General features: G+C 43.0%; 1 protein-coding gene across 2 annotated transcripts in view; it reads right to left on the bottom strand.

Annotated features, from left to right (window-relative positions):
- Positions 1-1,138: 1,138 nt before the first annotated feature.
- Positions 1,139-26,026, bottom strand: part of LOC135212966 (major facilitator superfamily domain-containing protein 3-like) — a 68,909-nt gene continuing 44,021 nt past the window's right edge. For both annotated transcript variants that reach the window (XM_064246723.1, XM_064246724.1), the window contains exons 3-4: positions 7,292-7,440; positions 1,139-2,134 (exon numbers count right to left, since the gene is read on the bottom strand). In XM_064246723.1, coding sequence (XP_064102793.1) covers positions 1,232-2,134; positions 7,292-7,440 — 1,052 coding nt within the window. In that variant the 3' untranslated portion in view covers positions 1,139-1,231. The remainder of the gene's footprint in view (positions 2,135-7,291; positions 7,441-26,026) is intronic.

The raw sequence follows: 26,026 nt of genomic DNA, 5'->3' as shown, positions 1-26,026 counted from the left end.
TAGTACTTCTTTGCCAGCAAATTAATATTTGATGTTTCAAAAAGTTCTTATTATTGTCTACTTATCGTTCAAACATAAGGTTTCTAGAATTACATATCTATTTTGATAATCCCAAAGTCCCTTGACATTCCACTTGTTGACAAGTGAATGAAGTGATTAGGTTAAGATGCTGTAAACAAACATAATGGTTTGTAACTTACTCACTGTCAATTGAGCTATAACACTCTTTCTGGTCATGGTAAAAATGAAAGCACTGTGGGTTTAATTATCATGTTATCTGCATATCTTGATAACAAGAACTATGAGATTTATACAATTGGAACAATGCATAATATTTTACCGGTGATTTGCATACCTTGCTACATCCATGTATGATAGAGCACAATTATGCTGGAAATATGGTACATACTATCTATTTACTTCAGTCTCAAATACTCAAATTTATTGATTCTTGATACAGGAGATGGAACTAGTTCATACAAACTGTTTCTACTAATTCTTGTGCAGATGAGCATGAAAAATTTGTTTTAATAGCAAATGGAATTACCTCACCTCAAATCAGGATTCAGATTCCCTTTATTATTACCAATCTTGCATCTTCCAAAATGAACACCCTCTTCTGATACAAAGCTGAATTTGAATTTTTTCAGTTTTCTCAATCAGTAAATTATTAGAGCAGAAAAGCACTTATGAATTTTACTTTGAATTTTCTCTGCAAAGGTTATCTTTAATTCCTTTTTAAGAAACATTCTAAATAAGCAAAATCTTTTGGTTTAATAGTACATGTGCACAGAATTTACCTCTATCACATTTGAGTCATGGAATAATATTTCACCAGATAATATTGAGCTATACAACATAAAACTTCTCAAATGTGAATTTTGTTCCTTTTCTCGTGATTGACAAATCTTCCCGGTGTTTTCTGAATGGAAATATTGCATCCCTCAAATGTAGTACATAAATGGAGTGAAGAAACAGTAATGATTAACTACTTCACAGGGAGATAATTCCCTAGGTAGCAGAACCTCTGGTGTGACTTGCACAGCAGACTGTAGGCAGTACTCAGATATGCTAATATTCAATATATTATATACTCAATACCTTTCTTATGCTATAGGAAAATTACTTTCAATGAAGCTTCTTTTGGAAAGAGTTTTTATTAAAAAAGATACATATCTGCTTTCTGATAAGCTATGCTTATGTAAAACTTAGTTTGATAACAATTGTACACCTATTCAGTTTTTATGTGTGCTAAATCTACAGGAATGTGTTGTAAAATATATATGGGAAATATGGCCAACACAGTAAAAATGGCAAATGAAGAGGCAATCCCAGCATAATCAATAATAAAACCAGCAATAACAGCAAACAATACTTTCCCAGCAACTTCTATTGAAGCCAACAAACTATAATGACTAGCCTGAGTTTTTTTCTCACAAAGACGACTTGTCTGCATCATGAGTGTAAATGATACTGTTGATATTACTCCACTGCTGTAGCTAAGAGAACAGATTGATAATACACCCACTGCATAGACAGTGAATAAACTATCCTTCTCATTGAAAAAATTAAAATTCCACATTAGTATTAGAACAAACTGTAATAAAATTGAGAAAAACCTATACAAAGAAAAAGAAAATAGTTTATCTCTTATTTTGAGAGGTTTACTTGCCACAATGCCGCCATGTAAAGAGCCTAGAATTGACAGTCCCTGAGACAAAGTACCATTCCATAATGCCAGCTGGTTTTTAGTCATTCCTCTGTCTAGCAGAAATAAAGGCATATTATTAATAGCACCCCTCTCACCCATCTTATAGAGTAATACATAAATACTTAACCAGAGAGTTCCCGGAGTGCTAACAACATCTTTTAAGATAGCTAGTATCTCATTCACTTGGGAGTCATTATGGTTTAGCTCCTTGTGTCTTTCATCATTGTCTTTACCATTGTTTTTCGTTTCTTTGGTTTCCTCTTCTGAGCTTTCATCATCTTTGGCAGAAACTATAGTAACCATTATTGCAGTTAGTAGGTACGTAAGTGCAAGAACAACAAGAGTCATTGACCAATCCAGGATAGACATTAAATATGTAAATCCAGCTCCTCCTACAAACCATCCGACTTTATACATCACAACCTGATGAAAAAAAGATATTGACAAATAATTTTTTACTTCTGTCAAAACATTATAAAATGTTTCATGTATTAATAATAATAATATATTAAATTTTTTACACTAAAATTTTTATATCAAAAAACCAGTTTTGTATGATTTAGTTAAACAATTGTTCTGAGAGCAAGAGGGTAATCTTGCATGTCACTGGAGACATGAAGTCAAACCTAAATGTAGGGACTACATCTATTGCAAATACTTTTACATTTATCCGAAGATTAGTTTCATGTCCAATCCATTAGTTACAACTTGCTCACATCTGCAGTTATTACAAATCCTAGAAATTTCATTCTCACTCAAAAAGAAAATCTTCTCCTGGCCAGCAGCACTGCCTATGTGGGCTAAGGAGGGGTACTAATGGAAAAAAAATTTTCCTTTTAATAAGTGCATGTTGTTGTGTGTGACATCCAGCATGGTGTTGCTGGGTCTGTCATCAGCCCCCCTCATTGTCACCTGCTATCCCTCCATACCCCCACATGGTCTTTAATGGTTTTGGTTAATTTGACAACATTGTTGCAAGATTTTGTCACCAAAGTTCAAGAGGCTTCCAGTCTGGTGTGGTATGATGTGCAATTTTTTTGATAAGCAAATCAGGAGCAGAAATTGCAAGAATCCCCACATAAAGAAACTGATCATTGAAAGTGTCATCATTAGCCTGCTCAATTAGGTGAATACAGGGGGCAGAGGATGCCCTTTGGAAGTTTGAAACTTCATAGCACAGATTGGCTGTCTCACCTTGTATGGAACCATCATTGTCTTCAATGGATTGGCTGTCATTGCCTCTGCATCAAAGGATTATTAAGGGGATATGTAAGCAGTATCCTTTTATTTTCAGTCCTATCATGCACACCATTTCCATATATTCAACTTACTTTTATTTTCCTAGTATGTACTATGGTGTGCATAAAGTTGAGGGTATGCATGAATTATTTTTAATTTCTTCATAGTATATTGTAGATAAATACTCTGTATTGTTGTGTGCATTTTTTCTATATTCTTTTACACAGTTTTCAATTTTGGTGTGGCATCCCTTTACTTTAAAAATATTAGAACTTAATAATTAAATTTCAAATTGTAGCAGTAAGCAACCTGCCAGAAGTTTCCAATGTTGTAACCACTTGGGACAAGTATAATGCAGAAAGAAACACCGATGACTGGGATGAAAAAAGAATTTATTAAGCTTAGAAAACAACTATGCCTAGCAGCTATGTCCTGCTTCAGCATGCTGAGAGGAAAGATGGAGAAGCAAGAAATCAAAAGAGAAAATTCTAAGAAGGATGAAAGAGCAGCTGTAAGAGAAATAAAAAACTGGAACTAGAAAGAGAGAGAAAAGAGAAAGAAAGACACTGCAAACATGAGCTTGAAATTGCAGCAGGGATAAAGGCCCAGCTCAAGGCAACAGTCTGTTAGGTAGCAGACAGTAGTAATGTGTCGCTGAACAATGAAGAAAATGATAGCTTAAGTACAAATGTAGTGTTATGTGTTTTGAAAGGTTAATGAACAGAGTAAGCTCTCCATAAAGCATCGTGTCTTATGTGTTGGAGCACTTTTTGTCTATATTTGCATGTTCAAGGAAAAGAGTGAACTTTATGATAGTGTGAAATTATTCTTAGTGGATACAGGATACTAGAGGTGTACAGTAATAAATTTGGGAGTTTGGTAAAGGATGGAAATAGTATGTAGTGGGAGCATAAAAAGATATTAGAAAGACTAATTAAGGATTGGTTAACTTCTGCTAAAGTTGATGATTCTGATGATCTTTTAATAAATTTTTCAAGGACAGTGCACCACAGGGGATTAAGTTATATATTGAAGAGAGGCATTAAAGTCTTAAGCAAGCACAAACAGGCTGACAGATAAATATAGTCTAACAATTTGAGTGAAGGTAAGGAGAGTGATTCTTCATTAGGAAGATACCAACATAACACATATTCCAGTAATAGTAGCAATAATGCAGGTAACAGTGACTGCTATTGTTACGTATGTGGGAAACCTGGTTACACTTCTGAGTTTTGTTAGAATAAAGAAGGATCTAGTAGCTTTGAGTAAAGTTGTTACTGATGTCATAAGAAAGATCATCTGGCAAGGAACTGTAAAAAAGGTAAGAGTAATATGAAGCCAGTATTTTTAGTTGATAATGTTTTATCATGTGTGGATAATGGCATGAAACATTATGTTGAGTTATAAATGAAGGGTAGTTTCTTCTCTAGAAGGAGAGGATCCAAGAGTGTTGCTTTGGGACACTGGAGTAGCTGACTCCCTTATTAAGAGAGGCAATGTGCCTACTAATGTGGTGATCAGCACAAAGGAACATGCTATGTTGGGCAGATTCCAAAACACTTGTGTTATCTGTCTGTTGTTGAAGGTGAATTTAAAAAGTGAGGCAGTGTTTGGAAACATTAAATTATGAGCTGCGACAATTTGCCATTACTGTATTGGTGTTGACATAATTGTTGGTGATGATTTACCTACATTCAAGTGTGTGACTCCTATCTGAGTGAGGATCCAGTACCTGAAATGGTGGTAACTAGGTCTGCTGATTTAGATAAAGAAATTGACAGGGCTACGGTCATAATTTGTTTGTGAATTCAAACAATTGTGATAGAGGTGAAGGGGTTGATCTTGGCATGAGTGTGGCCGAGAAGACTAATGGTATTGGTGTTTGCAAAGTTGGCACAGCTGTCAGAAGTAATGACATAGACGTAGTAGGTGGAGTAGCTTCAAGTAGTCATCACAATGGTATAGGCACCAAAATTTTGGGTAAGGGTGAGCAAGTCAAGCTGCAAAGAAAAGATGAGTCTCTAAGATAATGAGCTTGGTGATATTTGTAAGGAGACCTTCAGTCTAATAGATGGAAATTTATATAGCTGTGTTTATCCTCAGTCAGCTAGCAAGGAAGAGCCTAGTTCTGAACAGGCATTCGGTTCCACGGTTAAAGGACCCTAATAGATTCTGAAAGGTAAGTCAATGTTTGAGACAGGTAAGGACACCTGCCAGAAGATCTGTAAAGAGAGTCTAAGGGAAGCTTTGCAGGTGGCAATAGAAAACAAAAGTAGCAGTCATGGGGAAAATAATTGAAGGTATGATCTCAGGAAAAATAAAAAAAACTTTGCCTTTTGGAAATGAAGTTGCAGCCAATTCAGAAAGGAGGTCATTCATTATCTTAAATGAAGGTCCTTACTCTGTTGTAGATAAAGTGGAAAATTTACATTGCTTAACTGATTTGAGCTGACATAGAGCCATGTAATTGTATGTGAATCTGTTGAAAGGAAATTACAAACATCTTGTACCTCTAGTAACTATGTGTAGGAGAGAAATCAGCTTGAACACAAATCTGGTATCCCTAAAAATGTAAAAGAACAATGTAAGGCCCATTTGACAATGTAAACATCATCTGAGCCCACAGAAAGCAAAACATAGTTCATATCAAGGAAAGAGGGACATTGCCAACAGCCTCTCTGCATTGTTGCATTGAATAAGGCTTGAAGTGTGTGGGGAGTCTGCGATGACACTATTCTTTTCCTTTGTTTAGGGTGTATTTTCCTTTGAGAATATATTACTTCCTTAATCTTACAAAAGCACCTAAAGTGAAAATTCATAAATAATCATTTTCAGCTCTTCTTTGTTGTCTATTATTTTGAAAAAGAAAAAAAAAATAGGTTAATTTAATTTTTTTTAAGGAAGGAAGTGCTGTGGATAGTAACTTTAGTAGCTAAGAAGGTGTCCTAATGAAAACCAAAATTTTCCTCTAAATAAGCGCAAGTCACATGGATGTCCAACATGGTGTTGCCCTGGATCCATCTTTGCCCCTTGTTGCTGCCTGCTATCCCTTCATAGCCCCACATGGACTCCAATGGTTCTTGTAAATTTGACGACTGTTGTTACAAGATTTCATCTCTGAAGGTCTAAAAGCTTCCAGTCTGATGAGCAATTTTTTGATAAATGAATCATGAAGCAGAAATTGTAAGAATCCCCAAGCTACAAGGAAACCGACAATCATTGAAAGTTTCATCATTAGCCCCGCCCATTTAGGTGCATATAAGCTCCCACAGGATCTCCCAAAGGAGAAAGTCCCTTTCAAGCAGTTTGGTATGCTGGTGGCACCTTATCCACAATGCTCTTTGGAAGTTTGTAAGTTTATATCATGGACAGACTAAACTCCATTGTATGGAACCATCTTTGTCTTCTACAGAAAAGCTATAAATGCCCCTACATTAAAGGATAATTCAGAGGATACATATCTATTTTATAGTACTATCTTCCACACCAGTCCTTGTACTACTAAGAAAAATAATAAAGAACCTGATGATTTAAGTGTGAATCATAACAAACTGTGCCTCAAGGATCCTGGGGTTTTGCCTACTGTTACTAAGACTTCTACTTCCTTGAACATTTTGAAAAATGGGGATCTTGACCAGCATGCACACTATTACCACATCTGAGTAATAAAGAGGAAGGACAACTGGGTAATTGCTGTAGGCCAAGAAAAGAGCCCTCTTGCCTTCAGTCCTTTAAACTCTAGTCGTGTTAAATCAAAGGCACTACTTTTCTGACCAAGACCAATTATAAGAGGATTCTTTGACATTGGGTTGTCCAAGACCAACTATGAGAGAATTCTTTGATACTGAGTTGTCTGTCTTATAAAGCCATGTGGGGGATCTTAAGGGTAACTCCTTTGAGGATGAACAGCAGCTAGGCTATCAAAAACCTTAATTATCATCATGGAAAAGACGCAAGCCCCAGCAGTTTTTAATGCTTAGTTTAAAGGAAATGATAACATACTGGCAGACAGCAGCATTGGTTATCTGATGACTTCTTGTGTTGTAAATGCTCGATAGGTTTTTGATTTGGAAGCGCAACATTAAAAAAAGTAACGCTACAATTATGAGACTGTGTACAATGTTCTGTTTTTATGAATTTCTACTGAACTTGAATGAAATGCTTGATCAATTTATTACTAGCCCTAGGTACAAAATTAGTATACATTTAGTTTTTAGCTGTCTGAACAAGTAATTACTCTTCAAGTGGATATTAAAACCAGCACATTTCATCAACATGCCAGTCACAAGTACAGTTCAGTATCACCACTTTATCTCCTAAGCCTTTGAATTACCTACTAACCTGAATGCTGTTTCCTAATCCAAGCTGTTCCTCTGGCAACATCTGAATAGCTATACCATCCACTGCGACATCTTGAACAGCAGAAAATGCATTAAGAAAGAAAAGCATGCATCCAATACCAAAGACATTTTCTAGAGCTATATGCGACCCTGAAAGAAAGAAAATTATTACAATTTAATTATATAATTACATGCGCTGTTCCCTTTCTTCTGCTGTATAGACAGAACAAACAGATAAGATTACCAGTTAATTCCCAGAAACATAAACACTTTATTCTAATTTAAAGCACATACAGACCAATAAAGTGTAGTCAAAACAAAGAAATACAATACATTAATAAAAGCACAATGAATAATATGAGAAACAACATAGGAAAATATAAAGGATATCAATTAACATTTTTAATCTCTTAACCATGCCAGCCACTACCGTGGAAGGACAAAAACAAATATAAGAAACCATTCTTTCACTTGCGCCCCCTGCCAAATGTTGAGGAAATAAAGAAGACCCTCTTCCTTTCAGCCACATCCCAAAATTCCGGAAGCAGAGTAAACAGAACCTTCCTTCCCCATTTGGGAAACAATAGAACATAAGAAAATGACATAAGAATTTAAGTCAATATAAGTGAAAATTGAAAAAAAATATTGAAGGGCAAATTTTTATTATTATTCTATTGTATAATTATTTTTATTTTTAAAAAATTGTAATTATAACATCAAATTAAAAAGCAAAAAATTAATTAATAAAAAACAAAAGTTTTTAAAGTTTTCCTTAAGGGGGCCGGCCGGCTAATGCCCTTTTTTAAGGACAGGACTTTGATATTCATACCACTTAATAAGGTGACTTGGGACATCTCCAAACCGCATATGATTTTCGCCTCTGACCTTCGGTTTTGTGACGCCAGGGCAATTTATCCCGAAAATAACCATTTTCCAAATTCTATCTCCTCCCTTGATATTTAATATTAAGACCTGGGATTACTACCATATATAGACCTGGTGTAGACCTTCAATCGAATGAAGAGTTTTTTTTCTAAAAGTCATTTTTTTTGTTTTGCTAGATATGAATTTTTTCAATTTGGTAAAAAAATAAACCCTATAAATCAGGAGAAAAAAAATTTATAAAAAAAATATGAAAAAAATTGGAAAAAAGGGCTCTATTTGATTGTTCTATAATGTCTTTCTGAGTTATATACCAAATTCCAATGTTATAGCTTTAAAACTAAGTGAGAAGATAGATTTTGAAGGTCAATAAGTATAGTTTTGAGATACGGGCGTTCAAAGTTTTCCTTCGTATTTCTATAAAGACAATGTTAATAAATAATGATTATTATGAATGTATATTTTTTTTTTGTGTATTAATAAACCAAAACTATTTTATTTATCATAATTTAATCATAAATGATGATCCCTTTGCTCATATATCGCAGCCTGGGGCACTGCTTGAGGCAAGATGGGGCACTCCTTCCTACGCAATTCTCTCTCTCCCCTTCACTAACTCGGCTTATTAGCGAGATGTTTTCCTTGTATTTTCCTCTTTGGCATGATGAAATTCTTGCCCGAAACAAAGATAACAAACGTAAAGTGGAAGAGAATGTCAAGAGGTGAAACTCGAAGGCGTACTCTTTTTTTACAAAGACAAATCATGATTAATATCAATTTCATATTCCATTTTGGGTATTGAAAAACCAAAAGTTTGTTATTTATCATAAATGAAGATCTCTTTGCTCAAAGATTGTAGCCTTGGGCATAGTGTGACGTGTGCTGTCAAGCAAGACGGGGGCGTTACTAAGCAACCTCCCCTCTCTCTTCATACTAACTACGCATATATTATGATATTCTGTAATAATACTTGAGTGATTTTTCTTCGTCTGTATGTTAGCGAGATGTTTTCCTTGTCTTTTCCTCATTGGCATGATGAAATTCTTGCCGAAACATACATAAACATACGTAAAAGCGGGCGAATGACAGAGGTGAAATAGAACGTGTAGACTACTTGAAGTCTGTGATCGCACTAAATCAGGACTGGACTTGGTACCTGAGCCTGCAGTTCTCCTTCTCGACTCGGGGAATGTCTACAGATGCCATTTCTCCCAATTTCTTTGACAATAATTATCAAAAATTTACGATAATAGAAGAAATATTGCATTTTCTTGTACAGATCAATGTTTTAGGCTTATTGAGTTACGATAACTAATTACCCTGTAACTACGAAAGTAAGAGGAATTTTGACGAAATATTTCGTATACGTATTCTCAATTGCCATATGAAGCTCCATGAATTTTTTCATGACTTTGCATTTTTCGCCCTATACCACCATATATAGGGGGTTCCGGCCGGCCCCCTTAAATAAGCTCAAATACAAATTAACATCATTAAGCTTTTCAAGTATAGGCCTTAATAAAAATGAAAAAATGGCAACCTAGTCCCATCGCAACCTGCTGAAAAGTAGCTCCGACCAGAGAGATACCCTGTCTGTGACACCAACCATAGAAGGTGGTCCATTTTCCCTGGTATACTGCTGCAGAGGATTGTCTGAGGTATCCAGGCATCTCTGTTTCTGCATGGAGCAAAAAAGGGATTTTGACGAAGGAAAAATCTATTTCTGGGTGATTGGCTCGTGTCGCCCTATGAAAGGATCCTTAATATCATTCTTTCTAGGTAAAATTAATCTAAAATTACCAGAGAAAAACAAAATTAAGAAAATGTCAGTAAAACTGACTCGCTCACTCTTAAAAAGAAGTGTCGGTATGGTAATAGGGGCGAGTGGGAACACTACCACGAGACATTCACCAATTAGAACTTCCAATCAGAATCCCCACAAGAGAGAGCTGATACCAACGGGCGATGCGGCCGCTACTACTACTACTAGAGGACGCCACGGACAGCAGCGCCCCTAGCGGACATCCTTAATCTAAAAACATCTTGTCCTGCATGGGGGGGGTAAACAATACAGGGTGGGTTTCATAGGGCGACACGAGCCAATCACCCAGAAATAGATTTTTCCTTCGTCAAAATCCCTTTTCTGGGCTCAGCTCGTGTCGGCCTATGAAAGAGTACCAGAGAAACAGACAAGATGGGAAAAAAGGACAAATGAAAAGCAGTTGTAAAATGAGGGATATAATATAAGTAAATCAATTACAGCATATAAACTAAGTACTTAAGCCTAACTTATTCTAAACAGTAACATAAAAGAACGTTAGTAATGTAAAGTACTTAAAATTACAGTAAACATAGTAAATTATAATGCAGTGTAATATTAAGAAAATAGATTTACTTAGATAAATTATTTACAAAATATACAAACACATTGTGTCCTACCCTAGCATAAAAATAAGGGTAGGTACACTGGAGTACATTATCAGTACAAAGTGTGGATGTCCCTAGCAAAAAAATAAGGGACAATCCACTAGTATGATTTCAGCGGCTAAGGCTAGGATATCCGAGTAGCATGGCGATAGGGTGAGGCATGTTGGATGAGGTAGGTAGAAAGGAGACCTGGATCTGTACTACGACTACTATACAGTATCAGGAGAAACAATGTTTCCCGCTGCTACTGCTGAAAATTTTAAAGATTCCAAGGACTTTAGATAATGACGTTTAAAGACTGTCGGAGATTTCCATCCAGTATACTTTTTAAGATCCTCAAAGTTCATATGTTGAAAGTAATTAATTGAGGTGGCTACTCCCCTGATATCATGTGCTTTTGGGAATGAATCAGGATTGGCTTGTTTAATGAAGTAAAGGATTTGTTGTCTAATACCTTTTACTGACAAAGTACCACCTTTTTCTCTCATGAAGAGAGAACCTGAGGATCTTGAGGATGTACGAGATAGAAAGGCTCTTAAAGTTGATACTGGGCAGAGAGAAGGGTCTTGGGGAAGTGGGATGACTTTCCAAGGGGCCCACCTTGCAAGAGGATCCTCATTTTTAGCTAAAAAACTACGATCCGGAGCAAGCAGAACTTCTCCTGAGGGAGGAATTCCACATGACCCGCATCTCTGGATAGAGCCGACAGTTCTGAAATTCTAGCTCCTGAAGCTAGGCTTAATAAGAATAATGTCTTTCTAAGAAGCATTATGAATGTACAAGACGAGTTGTCAGTATCTGAAGCTAGTTTGAGGACATCATTCAAGAACCATGAAACTGCAGTAGGCCTTTGAGAAGGTCTAAGTCTAGCACAGGCTTTAGGAATAGACGTGAAATAAGATTCAGTCAGATCTATCTGAAAACCTAACTGAAAGATCTTCTTCAAAGCCGATTTATGAGTAGTAATAGTGCTAGCTGCTAAACCTTTTTCAAACAAGGATCTGAAAAAGGATATAGCTAGATTAACTGTCATGGTTGTAGTGTTTGATTCTTTCAGGAAGGATGCTAATTTTTTAACAGCTGAGTCATATGTCTAATGGTTGACTCTCTCTTATCTGATTCTAGGAAGAGAATATTTTGTGGATCAATATTAGCATCTTTATTAGCCGCAAACTTCATGAAGTCCATAAAGTTAGGGTCTGAAGAATTCCTGAGGAAGCGAACACAGTCCTCATTTGTACTGATTGTGACAGCTTGGGATTGGGAATCCGTTGAGGTCGGAGACCCAATTCCAGAAGAAGAGGATACCAGTTGCTCTTGGGCAGTCCGGTGCAATCAGAGCTACTATTCCCTTGAAAGTCCTCAGCTTGCTTAAGACTTTCAAGAGAAGATTCAATGGAGGAAAAACATAAATTTTCCTCCACTGATCCCAATCTAACGACAGGGCGTCCGTGGCATAAGCCAGAGGGTCCAGGTTGGGGGCCACATAGCAAGGGAGCTTGTGGTTCGCTTGTGAGGCGAAGAGATCTACTTGGAGACCTGGGACTCTCCGGCATATCCACTGGAATGACCCGTCGTCTAGGGACCATTCTGATTCCAGAGGAACTGACAGGGACAAAGCGTCTGCTATCACATTTCTTACCCCCGCCAGGTGAGTGGCGGACAGATGCCATTTGTGTTTGTTTGCTAGGGCAAAGATGGCTATCATGACATGGTTCACATGTTGGATTTTGGACCCTCCCCTGTTGATGCAATGAACTACCACTGCACTGTCCAAAACTAGCCTTAGATGAGACTTTTTCGGGGAAGCAGTCTCTTCAAGGTAAGAAATACTGCCATTGCTTCCAGAACGTTTATGTGGAGCTGGCGAAATTGAACTGACCAAGTCCCCTGAACCTGTTTGAACTGAGAATATCCCCCCCACCCGGACAGGGAGGCATCCGTGTGAATGGTTAACACTGGAAGGGGATATTGAAGGGGTACTCGTTGGCTAAGTTTCTTTACTTTTGACCATGGACGGAGTTGATTGCGAAGGATCTGTGGAATTACTGACAACTTGTCTCGAGATTTGGTGTTTGCTCTCGATCGCCAAACTCGATTTCTGGGCTCAGCTCGTGTCGCTGCGCGAAATATCCTTTAATCTATTATTTCTAGGGTAAATGTACTAAACACATACCAGAGAATAAATAAATAAAGAAAAAGGTCAGTATAACTGACTCGCTCACCCTCCAAGAGGGTGTCGGTATGAACACTATGGCGAGTGAGACCACTACCACGAGCCAAATGCCAATAGAATTCTCCCACTACAAAATCTCCCAAGAGGAGAGCCGACTCACAGAGTGGGCAGCACTTACTACTACTACTCCATCCCATGCTGCCGACTGCTGCGCCTCTGGTGGCCATCCTTTTCAGTTAGCGCACTCAATTCACACGTGCCATTTTTTACTCGGTGTTTTTTGTGCCCTTTCCTTTGGATTTATTTACCATGGAGCGTGCAGCCATCGCAGCAGCTAAGTTTAAAGTGGACTCAGTGTTTATTGGACTAATTCGGTTTTTACCGGCCCTGAGCCCGTATTTGCCGTTTTTTAGGTATAAATACGAACTCTGGAGGTCGGAAGCATGGCAGCATGGTTCTGCCTCGTGGTGGGTTCGTTCTGGGTCGCCCATACCCAGAACATCCCCTTACTTATGTACGCTCTATTTTAATTATCCGCTTTGTTTAGGGTACGGTCTACACGGTTTTGTCATGCATGCATGTCTTTTACCTTATGTAGGCTCTTTCCATCCAGACCCTAGCCACGGCTCTTAGTATCGGCCTCGGCTAGCTTTGAGTGGTAGACTTGCCTTCGGGTTAGTCGTACACTCCTGGATTTTTTCTCCTACTATATTGTTTTCTTTCTTTCATTTTATTATTCATTTGAATTAATTATGTGATATTGCTTAGGTTAGCTAGGCGTCTGGCTTGCTTAGCCCTAGGTCATGGCCCATTGGGCCTATATGCTACCGCTCTTCAGTTCGGTTGCTTCCCGATAGCATCTCTCTGATCAGTTGGTTATGTTTCTAGGCTTAGTTGTTTGTTCTTATCGCCCCGTGGTCACTACGTGATCACGAGGCAGCCAGACGCCTGTCCAGTCACCTTCCCCCCCTCCCGCTCTTCTATAGAGTCGGGGGGGGTGGTAGGTCTGCCATGCTCGCTCCGCATACCCGAGCCTGCCTCCCTCTCTCCCCCCTGGACTGGCAGGTGGGGGTAGAGGGACGGGACAGACCCAGACTGGACTCGACCTCTCCGGCTTCTCGGTCCGGCCGGATGGTAAGGTGGGGGGGACTGGCCTTTCCCCCCTCCATTACTACCCCGTCGCTCCGTTACTAGCCCGAGTCTGTATGTCCTCTTGCTCTTTCCCACCTTACTAGGGCTCCTTTACCACCGGAGACCTGGCATCCAGCGGAAAGGTGCTAGTCTACCCAGCAGGGTGGACCGGAACATACAGTCGGTCCCTTCTAACCACTCCGTTTCGCTGAGTTACAACACTCCGCCACGCACTGGACTTAGTCCGGTACGTTCGAGTTTTTAGGTTTAAGATCTATTATGTTAAACTATTAAGTTTATCTTAAGTACCTTAAACCCATCCCCCCTCCCTTCTTGTCTCACCGGATCCCTCCGGGGTTATAGCCTATTCAGGCGATTAAGGGAGGGGTTATGCCCAAATTTTTTTCCGAGCTCCGGCATGCAACGGAGTTCTTCTGTCCTTTAGCCTGTAAGTGATAGTCTTTAAGATACTCATGTGTCTTTTCACTTACAGACCACAACTGTGAGCATCCGGGATGCGCCGCCACACTTCAGGACCCATGTGGACACGAAGTTTGCCGGTCCCATGCTCCATGCGCGACTCCGCACGGGGACATCCAGGTCTGGTACCATGAGACGTGTACCATCTGTTACGATCTGGTGAGCCAGCTTTAGACGGGGTAAGTATTCAACTCCGATAACTGGTCCTCATCTGTTATAGTGCTTAAGTTTTTACATCAATCACTCTAACTTAAGGTAAAATTCAAGGGGTCTTATAGCCCCTATAATTTTAAGTTACGCTTTAAGTTAGTTTTAGTTTTAAGTTATTCTTAAATCTAATCAATACCCTCTCTTCCAGGCTCCGGCTGTGAGGGATACCGGCAATGGCAACCCTGCGGGCCTGGGTCGACGGTTTCGGGAAGAACGCCGCCAAGGGTATGCCTACATCCTTGAGAAGAGGTTGGCGGTACTAATCTTCCCCGGAGCAAGGCGACAGGCTACGTCGACCCAGCAGAGGCGGCCCCGACTATCGCTTTCATCCAGCAACAGCTGGCTGCCTCGTTGACAGACCAAGGCCAGGACATCTCCTCGGAAGTCGCGACGCTGGATATCAATGTGGAACCTATGGTAGGTGTGGACGACCTGTTGGTCGAGGTAGGTAAGTTGGACACCCAAGGGATACCCTTGGGTGCAACTGCTTCTTCTACTCCTGCAACCTCTCCATCCTTCCAAGGCTTTACGGGTAATGAATTATATACTTCTCCTGACGCTTCAGTTAGACCCAAGGTCAAGGGTCAAGCAGTGAAATCCTTGACGAAGACGTCGTCGTCGTCTAAGAATACGTCTTCAGGCGTCGTCCTCTTCTCGTAAAGTCTCGGCTAGGAATCCCGGAGCAGAGAGATCTAAAGCTTCTGGGTCCGGCTCTAAGTCCTCGAGGAATAGATCCTCCAGAGAGAGATCTCACACTCCAGCGGAGTCGTCAGTTCCGCTACCCTTGGTTCCAGTTCAGGGCCACCCTTCCACCTCCGCAGCAGCTCCGGCTTTGGACTCCAACGCTGGTCTGTTACAACAGGTGGGCGATCTGGTTGGGTCTCTGAAAAATAGCATGGAACAAATGATCTCTCGGTTGTCGGATAGGATTACCTCTCAGGACAACATTATAGCCGGACTGAGCCAAGCTCCTCTAGCCTCTCCTCCACCTTTCAACACAGGTGGAGCCCAACTTCCCCCGTATGACTCTCTACCTCCGTTCTCAATGAACAACCCTTGGAGAGTAGCGTCATACGCCCCCTTCCAAGACGGGCTCATCTCTATCCCGGAATGTGGAACTCGGAGGATTGAGGACTTCGCGAGTTCTACCAGGAAGTCCTTCAGCCTCCGTTCATCGGCTACGCCAGGCTCACCGCCTCAGCCATGACCCGGGATGATAAAGTACCAAAGGAGACAGTCCTCTATTCCACGTGACCAGGCTCAGAGAGAATGGCTCAGGTGTCTAGAGGACATGGATTGTTCCAATACGAAAATCCAACCTTTCAAGAGTCCGTTTACGATCTTTACGATGGAAGAGAGTACCCCGCTCCCTTTCCTGACAAAGATCGCGACAACTACCATTCCAGCAGCAGCCCAGAGGGGATCCCATGCCTCAACTGAAGGAAGCAGATCCTACATCTCCTTTACTTCCTTCAGCCGGGGAATTGTGGGAAGACTTACCTAACACCTTCTCAGCTGGCAAACTCAAACCGGACTGTGCTATGGAGCAGTTTGGGTGAGAAGCTACCTAGGCTTCCAGATAGCCTTATTCAGGCAGAATTCGATGCCAAATCGCGGTTAGCCAGGTCTATTAATTCCATGGCTATGACCGAGGTGGCTACCATTGCCTATGGGTCGGAACCGCTCTTCAAGCTTCTTACCAAATCTTTGACTCAAACGGTACAGTCAGATATGTTTGAGTTTGCCACTGCTAGGACGAATTGTAGGAAACATGTCCTACAAGAAGCAACTATTCGGCACGAGCCGAATAGGTTGCTTGCGTCAAGCATCTGGGGAGCAGACCTCTTCCCAGAAGCGATGGTGAAGGAGGTTCAGTCAGAGGCTACGAGATTGAACCAGAGCCTTGAGAACCGTTGGTGTCTTACGGCCAAGAGACGACAGGATCTAGCCGGTAAGGGTAAGGCTCAAAGGAAACCTAGACGTTTCCAGCCCTACCAGAAAAAGCAGCCACGCTTTTCTCAGCAAGTTCCGGCTGTTCCCTTGGTGCAAACAGCCCAACCTTCCACCTCAAAGGCTCAATCGCAGCCGATTTATGTTATCTCCCCTCAGCCTCAGCCCTCCACCTCTTACGCCCTCTCTCCAGCTTACAACCAAGTCTTCGAGGGTCAAGCTTCACAGAAGTATGACCGCTCGGGTAAGGGAGGCAGAGGTAAGCGACCCTTTCGTGGGAGAGGATCGGGAGGTCCCTTTAATAGGGGAAAACATTTCAGGGGAGGCCGAGGATGAGGCTACCAGAACCAATGAGGAATTTCAGGTAGGAGGGAGGCTGTTTCACTTTCGCCACCGGTGGAACTTCAGCAAGTGGGCTCAGAGCATTGTGTCAAAAGGCCTGGGTGGTTGGAGCTGGTTAGCGAACCCACCCCCATCCAGACCTTTCCGCCAACTTCCTTCCAAGGAATTGACGGAGTATGCGGAGGATCTCCTTCAGAAAGGAGCTATAGCGAGAGTCAAAAGGTTAAAATTTCAAGGACGCTTGTTCAGCGTGCCAAAGAAAGGCTCACAAAAAAGAAGGGTAATCTTAGACTTGTCCCGCTTAAACTTAGCCATTCGCTGCGACAAGTTCAAGATGCTCACGATCTCGCAGGTGCGGACCTTACTTCCCCGTGGGGCCGTCACCACCTCTATCGATCTTACAGACGCTTACTATCATATCCCTATTGCAAGACACTTCCGTCCGTATCTGGGCTTCAAGATAGGAGACCAGACATTCTCCTTCAAGGTAGTTCCTTTCGGGCTCAACGTGGCACCCAGGGTGTTTACGAAGCTGGCGGAAGTAGTAGTTTCAACAACTCAGATCGCAAGGGGTTATGGTAGTAGCGTATCTCGACGATTGGTTGATCTGGGCTTCAACAGTCGAGGAATGCAACAAAGCAACACTGAAAGTAATTCAGTTCCTGGAATATCTAGGCTTCAAGATAAACAGGACCAAGTCAAGACTCACTCCAGAGTCAAACTTTCAGTGGCTAGGCATTCAATGGAATCTATCCTCCCATACTCTGTCGATTCCATCATCCAAAAGAAAGGAAATAGCGAAGTCAGTCAAGCAATTTCTGAGTCACAAACTGGCATCAAGAAGATCTCAGGAAAGGATCCTGGGTTCTCTCCAGTTTGCATCAGTGACGAACATCCTAATGAAAGCCAAACTGAAAGACCTAACCAGAATCTGGCGCTCACGAGCAAATGTCAGGTCCAGGGACAAATTATCCTCAGTCCCTCTGATTCTAAAGAATCGACTCCGGCCGTGGGCGAAAGTCAAGAACTTGTCGGTGTCAGTGCCCCTTCAGTTTCCTCCACCAGGGATCACCATCCACACAGACGCTTCATTAAGCGGTTGGGGAGGATATTCCCAGTTCAAGAAGGTTCAAGAACGTGGTCACCTCAGTTCCGTCAGTTCCATATAAACGTACTGGAAGCAATGGCAGTGTTCTTGACTCTAAAAAGGTTACGTCCGCCAAAGTACTCCCACATAAAGCTAGTCCTGGACAGCGCAGTGGTAGTACATTGTGTAAACAGAGGAGGCTCCAAGTCACGTCATCTAAATCATGTCATGATAGCCATCTTCTCCCTGGCGGACAAGTTCAGTTGGCATCTCTCCTCCACTCATATAGCTGGAGTGAGAAACGTCATAGCAGATGCTCTATCCCGATCAGTACCTCTAGAGTCGGAATGGTCACTGGACAACAGTTCGTTCCAATGGATTCTTCAGAGAGTTCCAGGTCTACAGGTGGATCTCTTCGCATCTCAAGCGAACCACAAACTCCCGTGTTATGTGGCCCCCAACCTGGACCCTCTGGCCTATGCCACGGACGCCCTGGCTCTAAACTGGAACAACTGGGAGAAGATTTATGTCTTTCCTCCGGTGAATCTTCTCATGAAGGTCTTAAACAAACTCAGGACATTCAAGGGTCAAGTGGCTCTAGTAGCCCCAGACTGGCCGAAGAGCAATTGGTACCCTCTCATTCTGGAACTGGGTCTTCGCCCTCTTCGGATCCCCAATCCCAGGCTCTCCCAGTCAGTACAAACGAAGACTGTGTTCGCTTCCTCAGGGATTCTCAAAACCCTAACTTTATGGATTTCATGAAGTTTGCAGCGAAAAGGGATGCAAATATTGACCCTCAGAATATTCTCTTCTTGGAATCCGATAAAAGAGATTCAACTTTGAGACAGTATGATGCTGCTGTCAAAAGTTAGCAACCTTCCTGAAAGAATCAGATATTAGGATCATGACAATCAATTCAGCTATATCCTTTTTCAGATCCTTATTTGAAAAAGGCTTAGCAGCTAGCACAATTACGACAAACAAGTCAGCCTTGAAAAAGATTTTTCAATTTGGGTTCAACATAGACTTGACAGATTCCTACTTCTCGTCTATTCCCAAGGCATGTGCTAGACTTAGACCTTCGGTAAGGCCTACGTCAGTATCATGGTTCTTAAACGATGTTCTAAAAGCTGGCTTCAGAAACTAATAATGACACATGCTCGTTTATAATGCTCTTAAGAAAAACAAAAAACCCTATTTTTATTAAGCTTGGCCTCAGGAGCTAGAATTTCAGAACTGTCGGCTTTATCCAGAGATCCGGATCATATTCAGTTCCTTCCCACAGGGGAAGTGCTACTTTCTCCGGAACGTAGCTTTATAGCAAAGAATGAAGATCCTTTGATGAGGTGGGAACCATGGAAGGTACTACCCCTTCCACAAGATGTATCTCTTTGCCCAGTTTCAGCCTTACGAGCCTTTCTATCTAGGACCTCCTCATCCTCATCGGGTCCTCTCTTTAAGAGAGAAAAAGGTGGCACTTTATCTATTAAGGGCATCAGGCAACAAATCCTGTACTTCATTAAACAAGCCAATCCTGACTCTTTCCCAAAAGCACATGATGTCAGGGCAGTAGCCACCTCAATTAACTATTTCCAACATATGAACATTCGATGAGTTGAAAAAGTATACTGGATGGAAATCGCCGACAGTGTTCAAACGTCATTACTTAAAGTCCTTGGAAGCTCTGAAATTTTCAGCAGTTGCAGCGGGGAACATAGTTTCCCCTGACTCGACTAATCTTTAGTAGAAGATCCAGTCCTCCTTTCTACCTGCCTCACCCAACAGTTCGTCTATTCCTGCCTTGTTCATTTACGGTCACCTTGTGTCTTAGCTGCTTTTATGATGATGTAGTGGGTGTCCCTTATTTTTTTGCTAGGGACACTCACATTTGATGATGGATATTGATCTCGTGGATGTCATCTCCTTATTTTTATGCTAGGAGATACATCTTATTGTAATGGTTACGGGTTTTGTATATTAAGTCATATACATTCCTTTATATATTATTATTGTTGTTTGTTTTGTTCAACTTTTTATGTTAATTGCTCTAGAATTTTTTGATACATAGCTTTACACAGATACCATTTTCGTACATATATGACATATTACTCCTTGTATATATGTATATTACCTTAAGTTAAGAAATATTATTAGAATTAAGTGTAATTTAAGCAATATTTCTATTTTGTATCACTGTGTATATGTATCCTTATTAGCAATTATATTCTTTTACTTTTATTTTATCTTTTATTTGAGACCTCTTTTTATTTGTTGATTTTGTTTACAATCTTGTGCTATTTCTCTGGTACGATTTCGCGCAGCGACACGAGCTGAGCCCAGAAAAGGGATTTTGACGTAAGGAAAAATCTATTTCTGGGCGATTGGCTCGTGTCGCCAGCGAAATCCCGCCCTACCCATCCCATCGCCAAGATTGTCTGCTAACTTCAGGATGGCCACCAGAGGCGCAGCAGTCGGCAGCATGGGATGGAGTAGTAGTAGTAAGTGCTGCCCACTCTGTGGGTCGGCTCTCCTCTTGGGGGATTTTGTAGTGGGAGAATTCTATTGGCATTTGGCTCGTGGTAGTGGTCTCACTCGCCATAGTGTTCATACCGACACCCTCTTGGAGGTGGAGCGAGTCAGTTATACTGACCTTTTTCTTTATTTATTTATTCTCTGGTATGTGTTAGTACATTTACCCTAGAAATAATAGATTAAAGGATATTTCGCTGGCGACACGAGCCAATCGCCCAAAAATAGATTTTTCCTTACGTCAAAATCCCTTTTTATATCCTTTTAGCTTGCTTTCAGGAGAATATCTGTTACCGAAGCAAACTGAAGGGACCCTAGGATTCTTTCCTGGTTTTCTCCTTGATGTTTGTTTGCATTTGAGAAATTGCCTGACAGATTTTGCTATTTCCTTCCGTTTGGCCACTGGAATTGACAGATTGTGGGAAGACAAATCCCATTGGATTCCCAGCCACTGAAAACGAGACTCCGGGGTAAGTCTGGATTTCGTTTTGTTTATCTGGAACCCCAGATGTTCCAGAAAGTGAACTACCTTTTTGGTGGCTTCGAGACATTCCTCGACAGTTGGTGCCCAGATCAACCAATCGTCGAGGTATGCTGCTACCATGATTCCCTGAGTTCTCAATTGCTGCACAACCACTTCTGCTATTTTCGTGAATACCCTGGGGGCTACATTCAGACCGAAGGGCATCACTTTGAATGAGAATGTCTGATTTCCTAGCCTGAATCCTAGGAATGGGCGGAAGTGTCTGGCTATAGGGATATGATAGTATGCGTCTGTAAGATCGATGGAGCATGTGACGGCTCCACGCGGAAGTAAGGTCCTTACTTGCGAGAGGGGTGGGTAAGCATCTTGAACTTGTCGCAACGAATGAAAGAGTTTAGCTTTGACAAGTCTAAGATTACCCTTCTTTTTGTTGAGCCTTTCTTTGGCATGCTGAATAAACGACCTTGAAATTTTAGATGCTTGACTCTCGCATAGCTCCTTTCTGAAGGAGTTCCTCCGCGTAATCTGTCAATTCCTTTGATGGTATTTGGACGGAATGATTTGATTGGAGGAGGATCTTTGATCCAACTCCAACCCAATCCTTTGGACACTATGCTCTGTGCCCAATTGCTGAACCCCCACCTGTGACGGAAGAGGAACAGCCTCCCTCCTACCTGGGGAGCCTCATTGTTGATGGGCGGGTTGACCACCACGCCCTCCTCTGAACTGCCTGCTCCTTGTCGCCCTTCCTGCGCCACGCTGGCGAAAGTAGCCTCTCGCCCTACCTCTCGATTGCTTGTTAAAGGGAGGGTAGCTCTGACCTTCATACGTAGGGTTGAAGGCCGGCGAGAGTGCGTAGGAGGTCGAAGGTTGTGATTGAGGAGACAGCAGGAGGATGGGCTGGTTCTGTTTAGAACTAGCAGGTTGTCCCTGTTGGGTAACCGGGACGGCCTGAACAAATTGCTGCTGTTGCTGGTGTTTCTGGTAAGGCTGGAACCTTTTACCAGACTTCTTTGGTTTCTTACCAGCAGTGGGGGCGGATTCTTGCTTCCTCTTGGATGAAATACCCACCTAGCTCTAAGGCTCTGGTTGAGCCTAGCAGCCTCGTAGTGTACTTCATTTACAGCGGACTCTGGGAAGAGATCCGCTCCCCACATGCTAGAAGCCAGGAGTCTATTAGGCTCGTGCCTAATAGTGCACTCCTGCCAGAACGTGCTTTCGGCAATTCCTCCTAGCTTGGAAGAAGTCGAAAGCATCCGTCTGAACCGTCTGAAGCTGGGATTTGGCCAAGATCTTAAACAGAGGTTCCGTAGCATATGAGAGAGCAGCCATCTCCGTTATGATCAGTGAATTGAGGGACCTGCCAAACCTAGTTCGCGCGTCGAACTCCGCCTGAATCAAGGAATCAGGCAGCCTTGGAAGCTTCTCGCCGAACTGGTCCATGGCGCAGTTCCGGTTTGAGCTTGCCAAGCGTGAACGTGGCTGGCAAGTTCTCCCACAATTCGCCAAAAGCTGGGAAGAGCGGAGAAGTAGACTCCGACTCCCTTAGCTGTGGCATGGGCTCATCCTTGAGGACTGCCTGAAGAGTCCTCTCTACTATCTTCGTGGCGAACGGAAGAGAAGCCTCCTCTTCCGTCGCAAAAATAGTGAAAGGACTCTTATAGGCCTGGAGCTTGGTGTTTGTGCACTCCCAGTCCTCAAGGCAGTGAACCCATTCCCGTTGGGCATGATCCCTACTGTAGAGAACATCCTCCCTAGAGATCTTGTCTTCCCTAGTAAGAGCCGCTACGGTCAGCCTAGCATAGCCGATGAAAGGCTGCGTCAAACCCGGAGGATAAACTCGAAGTCCTCAATCCTTCGAGTTCCACACTCCGGGATAGAGATCATACCATCCTTAAATGGAGCGTAGGCGGCTACTCTCCATGGGTTCTCCATAGAGAAAGCTGGCAGAGAGTCGTTATGGCGGGAGCTGGAAAATACCAGCACTTGGCACTGGGGAGACTGGAAGGGGGACCTGAGAGAGCCCAGCTACTCGGTCATCATTCTCTCTAACTCTGTTAGAGAGATCTTGGATGGACTGGCCTGATTGAGACAGAGTGCTCGACAGTTGTGCGAACATCTGCTCAAATTTCGTCCCCAGGGCGAGACTTGCGAGCCGACCATCTCGCCCACCTGTTGCATCACCATCTGCTGAGAAAGCAGTGGGATCAAAGGTGCTGGGTCCCGCTCTCCCACCGGCGTTACCGGAGTGGATGCGGTGGAGGCTGGAGAAGGCATTGGCTCGGCGGGAGCGCGAGCCTTCTCCTTAGAAGCCTTGCTTCTAGAGCTCTTCGAGTGAGAAGAGCTCGGCTTGGCCTTCACCGCGTCAGCGTAAGAAGTCGAAGACTTCTTAGCCGAAGAAGACGAAGATGACTTCTTAGAAGTCGTCTTAGTTAGAGTCTTCGGTTCTCTCTGTCCCTTCACCTTTGGGGGTAAAGATCGAGAGCGGGATAGCGGGTAGGGATCTCAGATCCCACAAAGCCTTGGAAAGAAGCGCTTGAAGAAGGGACAGGAGAAGATCCAGGAACGCCCAAGGAAAGACCTTGGGCGCCCGACACACCTACCTCAACCAACAAATCCTCTGCCCCTACCGCCATAGGCTCGATGTTGAGGTCCAGGGTAGCGACGTCCGGGACCGACTCCTGTGTGGCTACGACCCCGAAAGATTGCTGCATATCTTGCTGGATGGAGGCTATGAGAGGGGCTGCGGACAAGGGGTCAACATACCCTGTTGACTTGCCCGCAGGGAAGATCTGGACGGCCAGCTTCTTGTCAAGGATGTAAGGCTGGCCTTTGGCGGCGTTCTTCCCAAAGCCGCCCACCCACGCTTTCAGGGTAGCAAGGGCGACCTCCCTCACACCAGTAGCCTGAAAGAAAAGGTGAGATTAGCTTCTAATGGCGGAACGGGGTTAACAAACTTATGTCTAAGAGTTGTTAGTAAATTGATAAAGAAGCCTATAATCGACTTACCCCCTCCCCTCCAACCAGCTGACTGACTAGGTCGTAGGACAGATGGCGCAGGCTTCCGGGTGCCAGACGATCATATCGTTGAATGGCGTGGCACAAGGAGCGTGAGACCTGCACTCATCGTGGCCGCAGGGGTCGTACAACGTCGCGTTGCATCCCAGGACCTGACAGTGGTAGCCTGTAAGTGGAAAGATACATAAGTTATCAGGAGAACACTTACAGCCTAACAGTTGCTCCGCTGTGCTGGAGCGAGAAAGTTAGATTAAACCAGAGCCCCGCCATAATACGTGTGGTAACAAGGTTGGTTGGTTGGCCTAGGCTATTGCTCCGCTGGCGGCGGAGACAAGAGATAGAATCCAACCAGGTGTGGTGGTAAAAGGAAACCACGACGAATAATGGCGGGGATGGTAAACATATGAATAATAAAATTAAACAAATCATCGTAAAATTAGGGTATATCCTTAAATAACAATAATATCAAACCTTTCTCCACCCGACTACTAGAAGAGTGCCCGGGTAAGAAGCAAGCTCCCTTCCGGTAGCGGGGGAGAGATGTAAGGATATAGTAGGCAAGCAACCGACCACTAGTAGTGACCACCCCGCCCGCTGGCGGAGCCAGTAATCTATAACCAAAGGTGCCCCGGCTGCGACGGAAGGCTCCGTTCGTCATAGAAAGGAAGGTGGCTGAGCAACTGGGGAAGGGTCTCGGCGTAACACGGCGGGAGAGAGAGAGGGGGGGGGTTGGCCTACTCCTCCCCGTCTCAACAACTACCCGCTCGGAGACTCGGTACCCTATGAGTGGTCGCCCTATACCCCCCGCTGGGAGGAACCCCTGGCCACCTCAGAGAGAGAGGGAGGAAGGCAACTGAGGTTGTCATGACAACCAAGGGGTCCCCCAGCGCCTCCCTATACCTGGTAGGGAGGGAAGGGGAAGGGTAAGGTGCGATGGAACACGTGACCGCAAGTGGCCTAAGCCGCGAGCAACACAACCGTGGGAGGGCCACGTGAACCAGGCTGTACCAATACATGGGACATGCACCTAGGCTAGCCTAACACCCTAAATAGAATAAAATTACATCGTAAAGATGGAAAAGACACTTTTAGTAGAAGAAAAAGAAGCCCAGGAGGAGGCAAACTGTTCCGAGGAACAGAAGCCTACTCGGAGCCAGCGATAGCCGATGAAGAGCAAGAGCCGGGATGCTGGGCTGGAACAATAATAATAGCCCTAAATACCAAACTAAGAGAAATGGTAAAGGGGCTAATCTAGCTAAAACTCGATGTAAAAAACGATGAACGTAATATAGTAAGCCCATAAGTATAAGAAGTCCCAGTATGGAGGACCGGGAATTCTTAACGAGGCAGCATGACGCCGCCACGAGACAACCGGGAAACCGTATATGACCTATTAGAAGGAAAATACTGGTTCCCGGAGGACAAAAATACAGTAAAACATTACTTATGAGGCACTTAACTTAGCCGTTGCGATGGCAGAACGTTCCATGATGATGGTGATAAAATATCCCGTAAAAGGCACAAGCACAAAGAAAATGCGTCTGAACGCTAGCGCTAATGATTAAGGATGTCCGCTAGGGGCGCTGCTGTCCGTGGCGTCCTCTAGTAGTAGTAGTAGCGGCCGCATCGCCCGTTGGTATCAGCTCTCTCTTGTGGGGATTCTGATTGGAAGTTCTAATTGGTGAATGTCTCGTGGTAGTGTTCCCACTCGCCCCTATTACCATACCGACACTTCTTTTTAAGAGTGAGCGAGTCAGTTTTACTGACATTTTCTTAATTTTGTTTTTCTCTGGTAATTTTAGATTAATTTTACTAGAAAGAATGATATTGAAGGATCCTTTCATAGGCCGACACAAGCTGAGCCCAGAAAGCCTCTCACTCACAAGAGATGGTGGACAACCTCAAGCCGTTAAGAGCCAGGGACTGCACTGTCTGGTGGTACTGTTCTTTGTGCATCTGACACAGCAGGTTGTGCCAAGGAGGAAACTCTCTCGGTGCCTCAGAGAGCAGAGCCAGCAGG

This window comes from Macrobrachium nipponense, chromosome 42 (assembly GCF_015104395.2).
Source record: "Macrobrachium nipponense isolate FS-2020 chromosome 42, ASM1510439v2, whole genome shotgun sequence".
Taxonomy (NCBI): domain Eukaryota; kingdom Metazoa; phylum Arthropoda; class Malacostraca; order Decapoda; family Palaemonidae; genus Macrobrachium; species Macrobrachium nipponense.
This window is presented reverse-complemented; position numbering and strand designations above follow the sequence as displayed.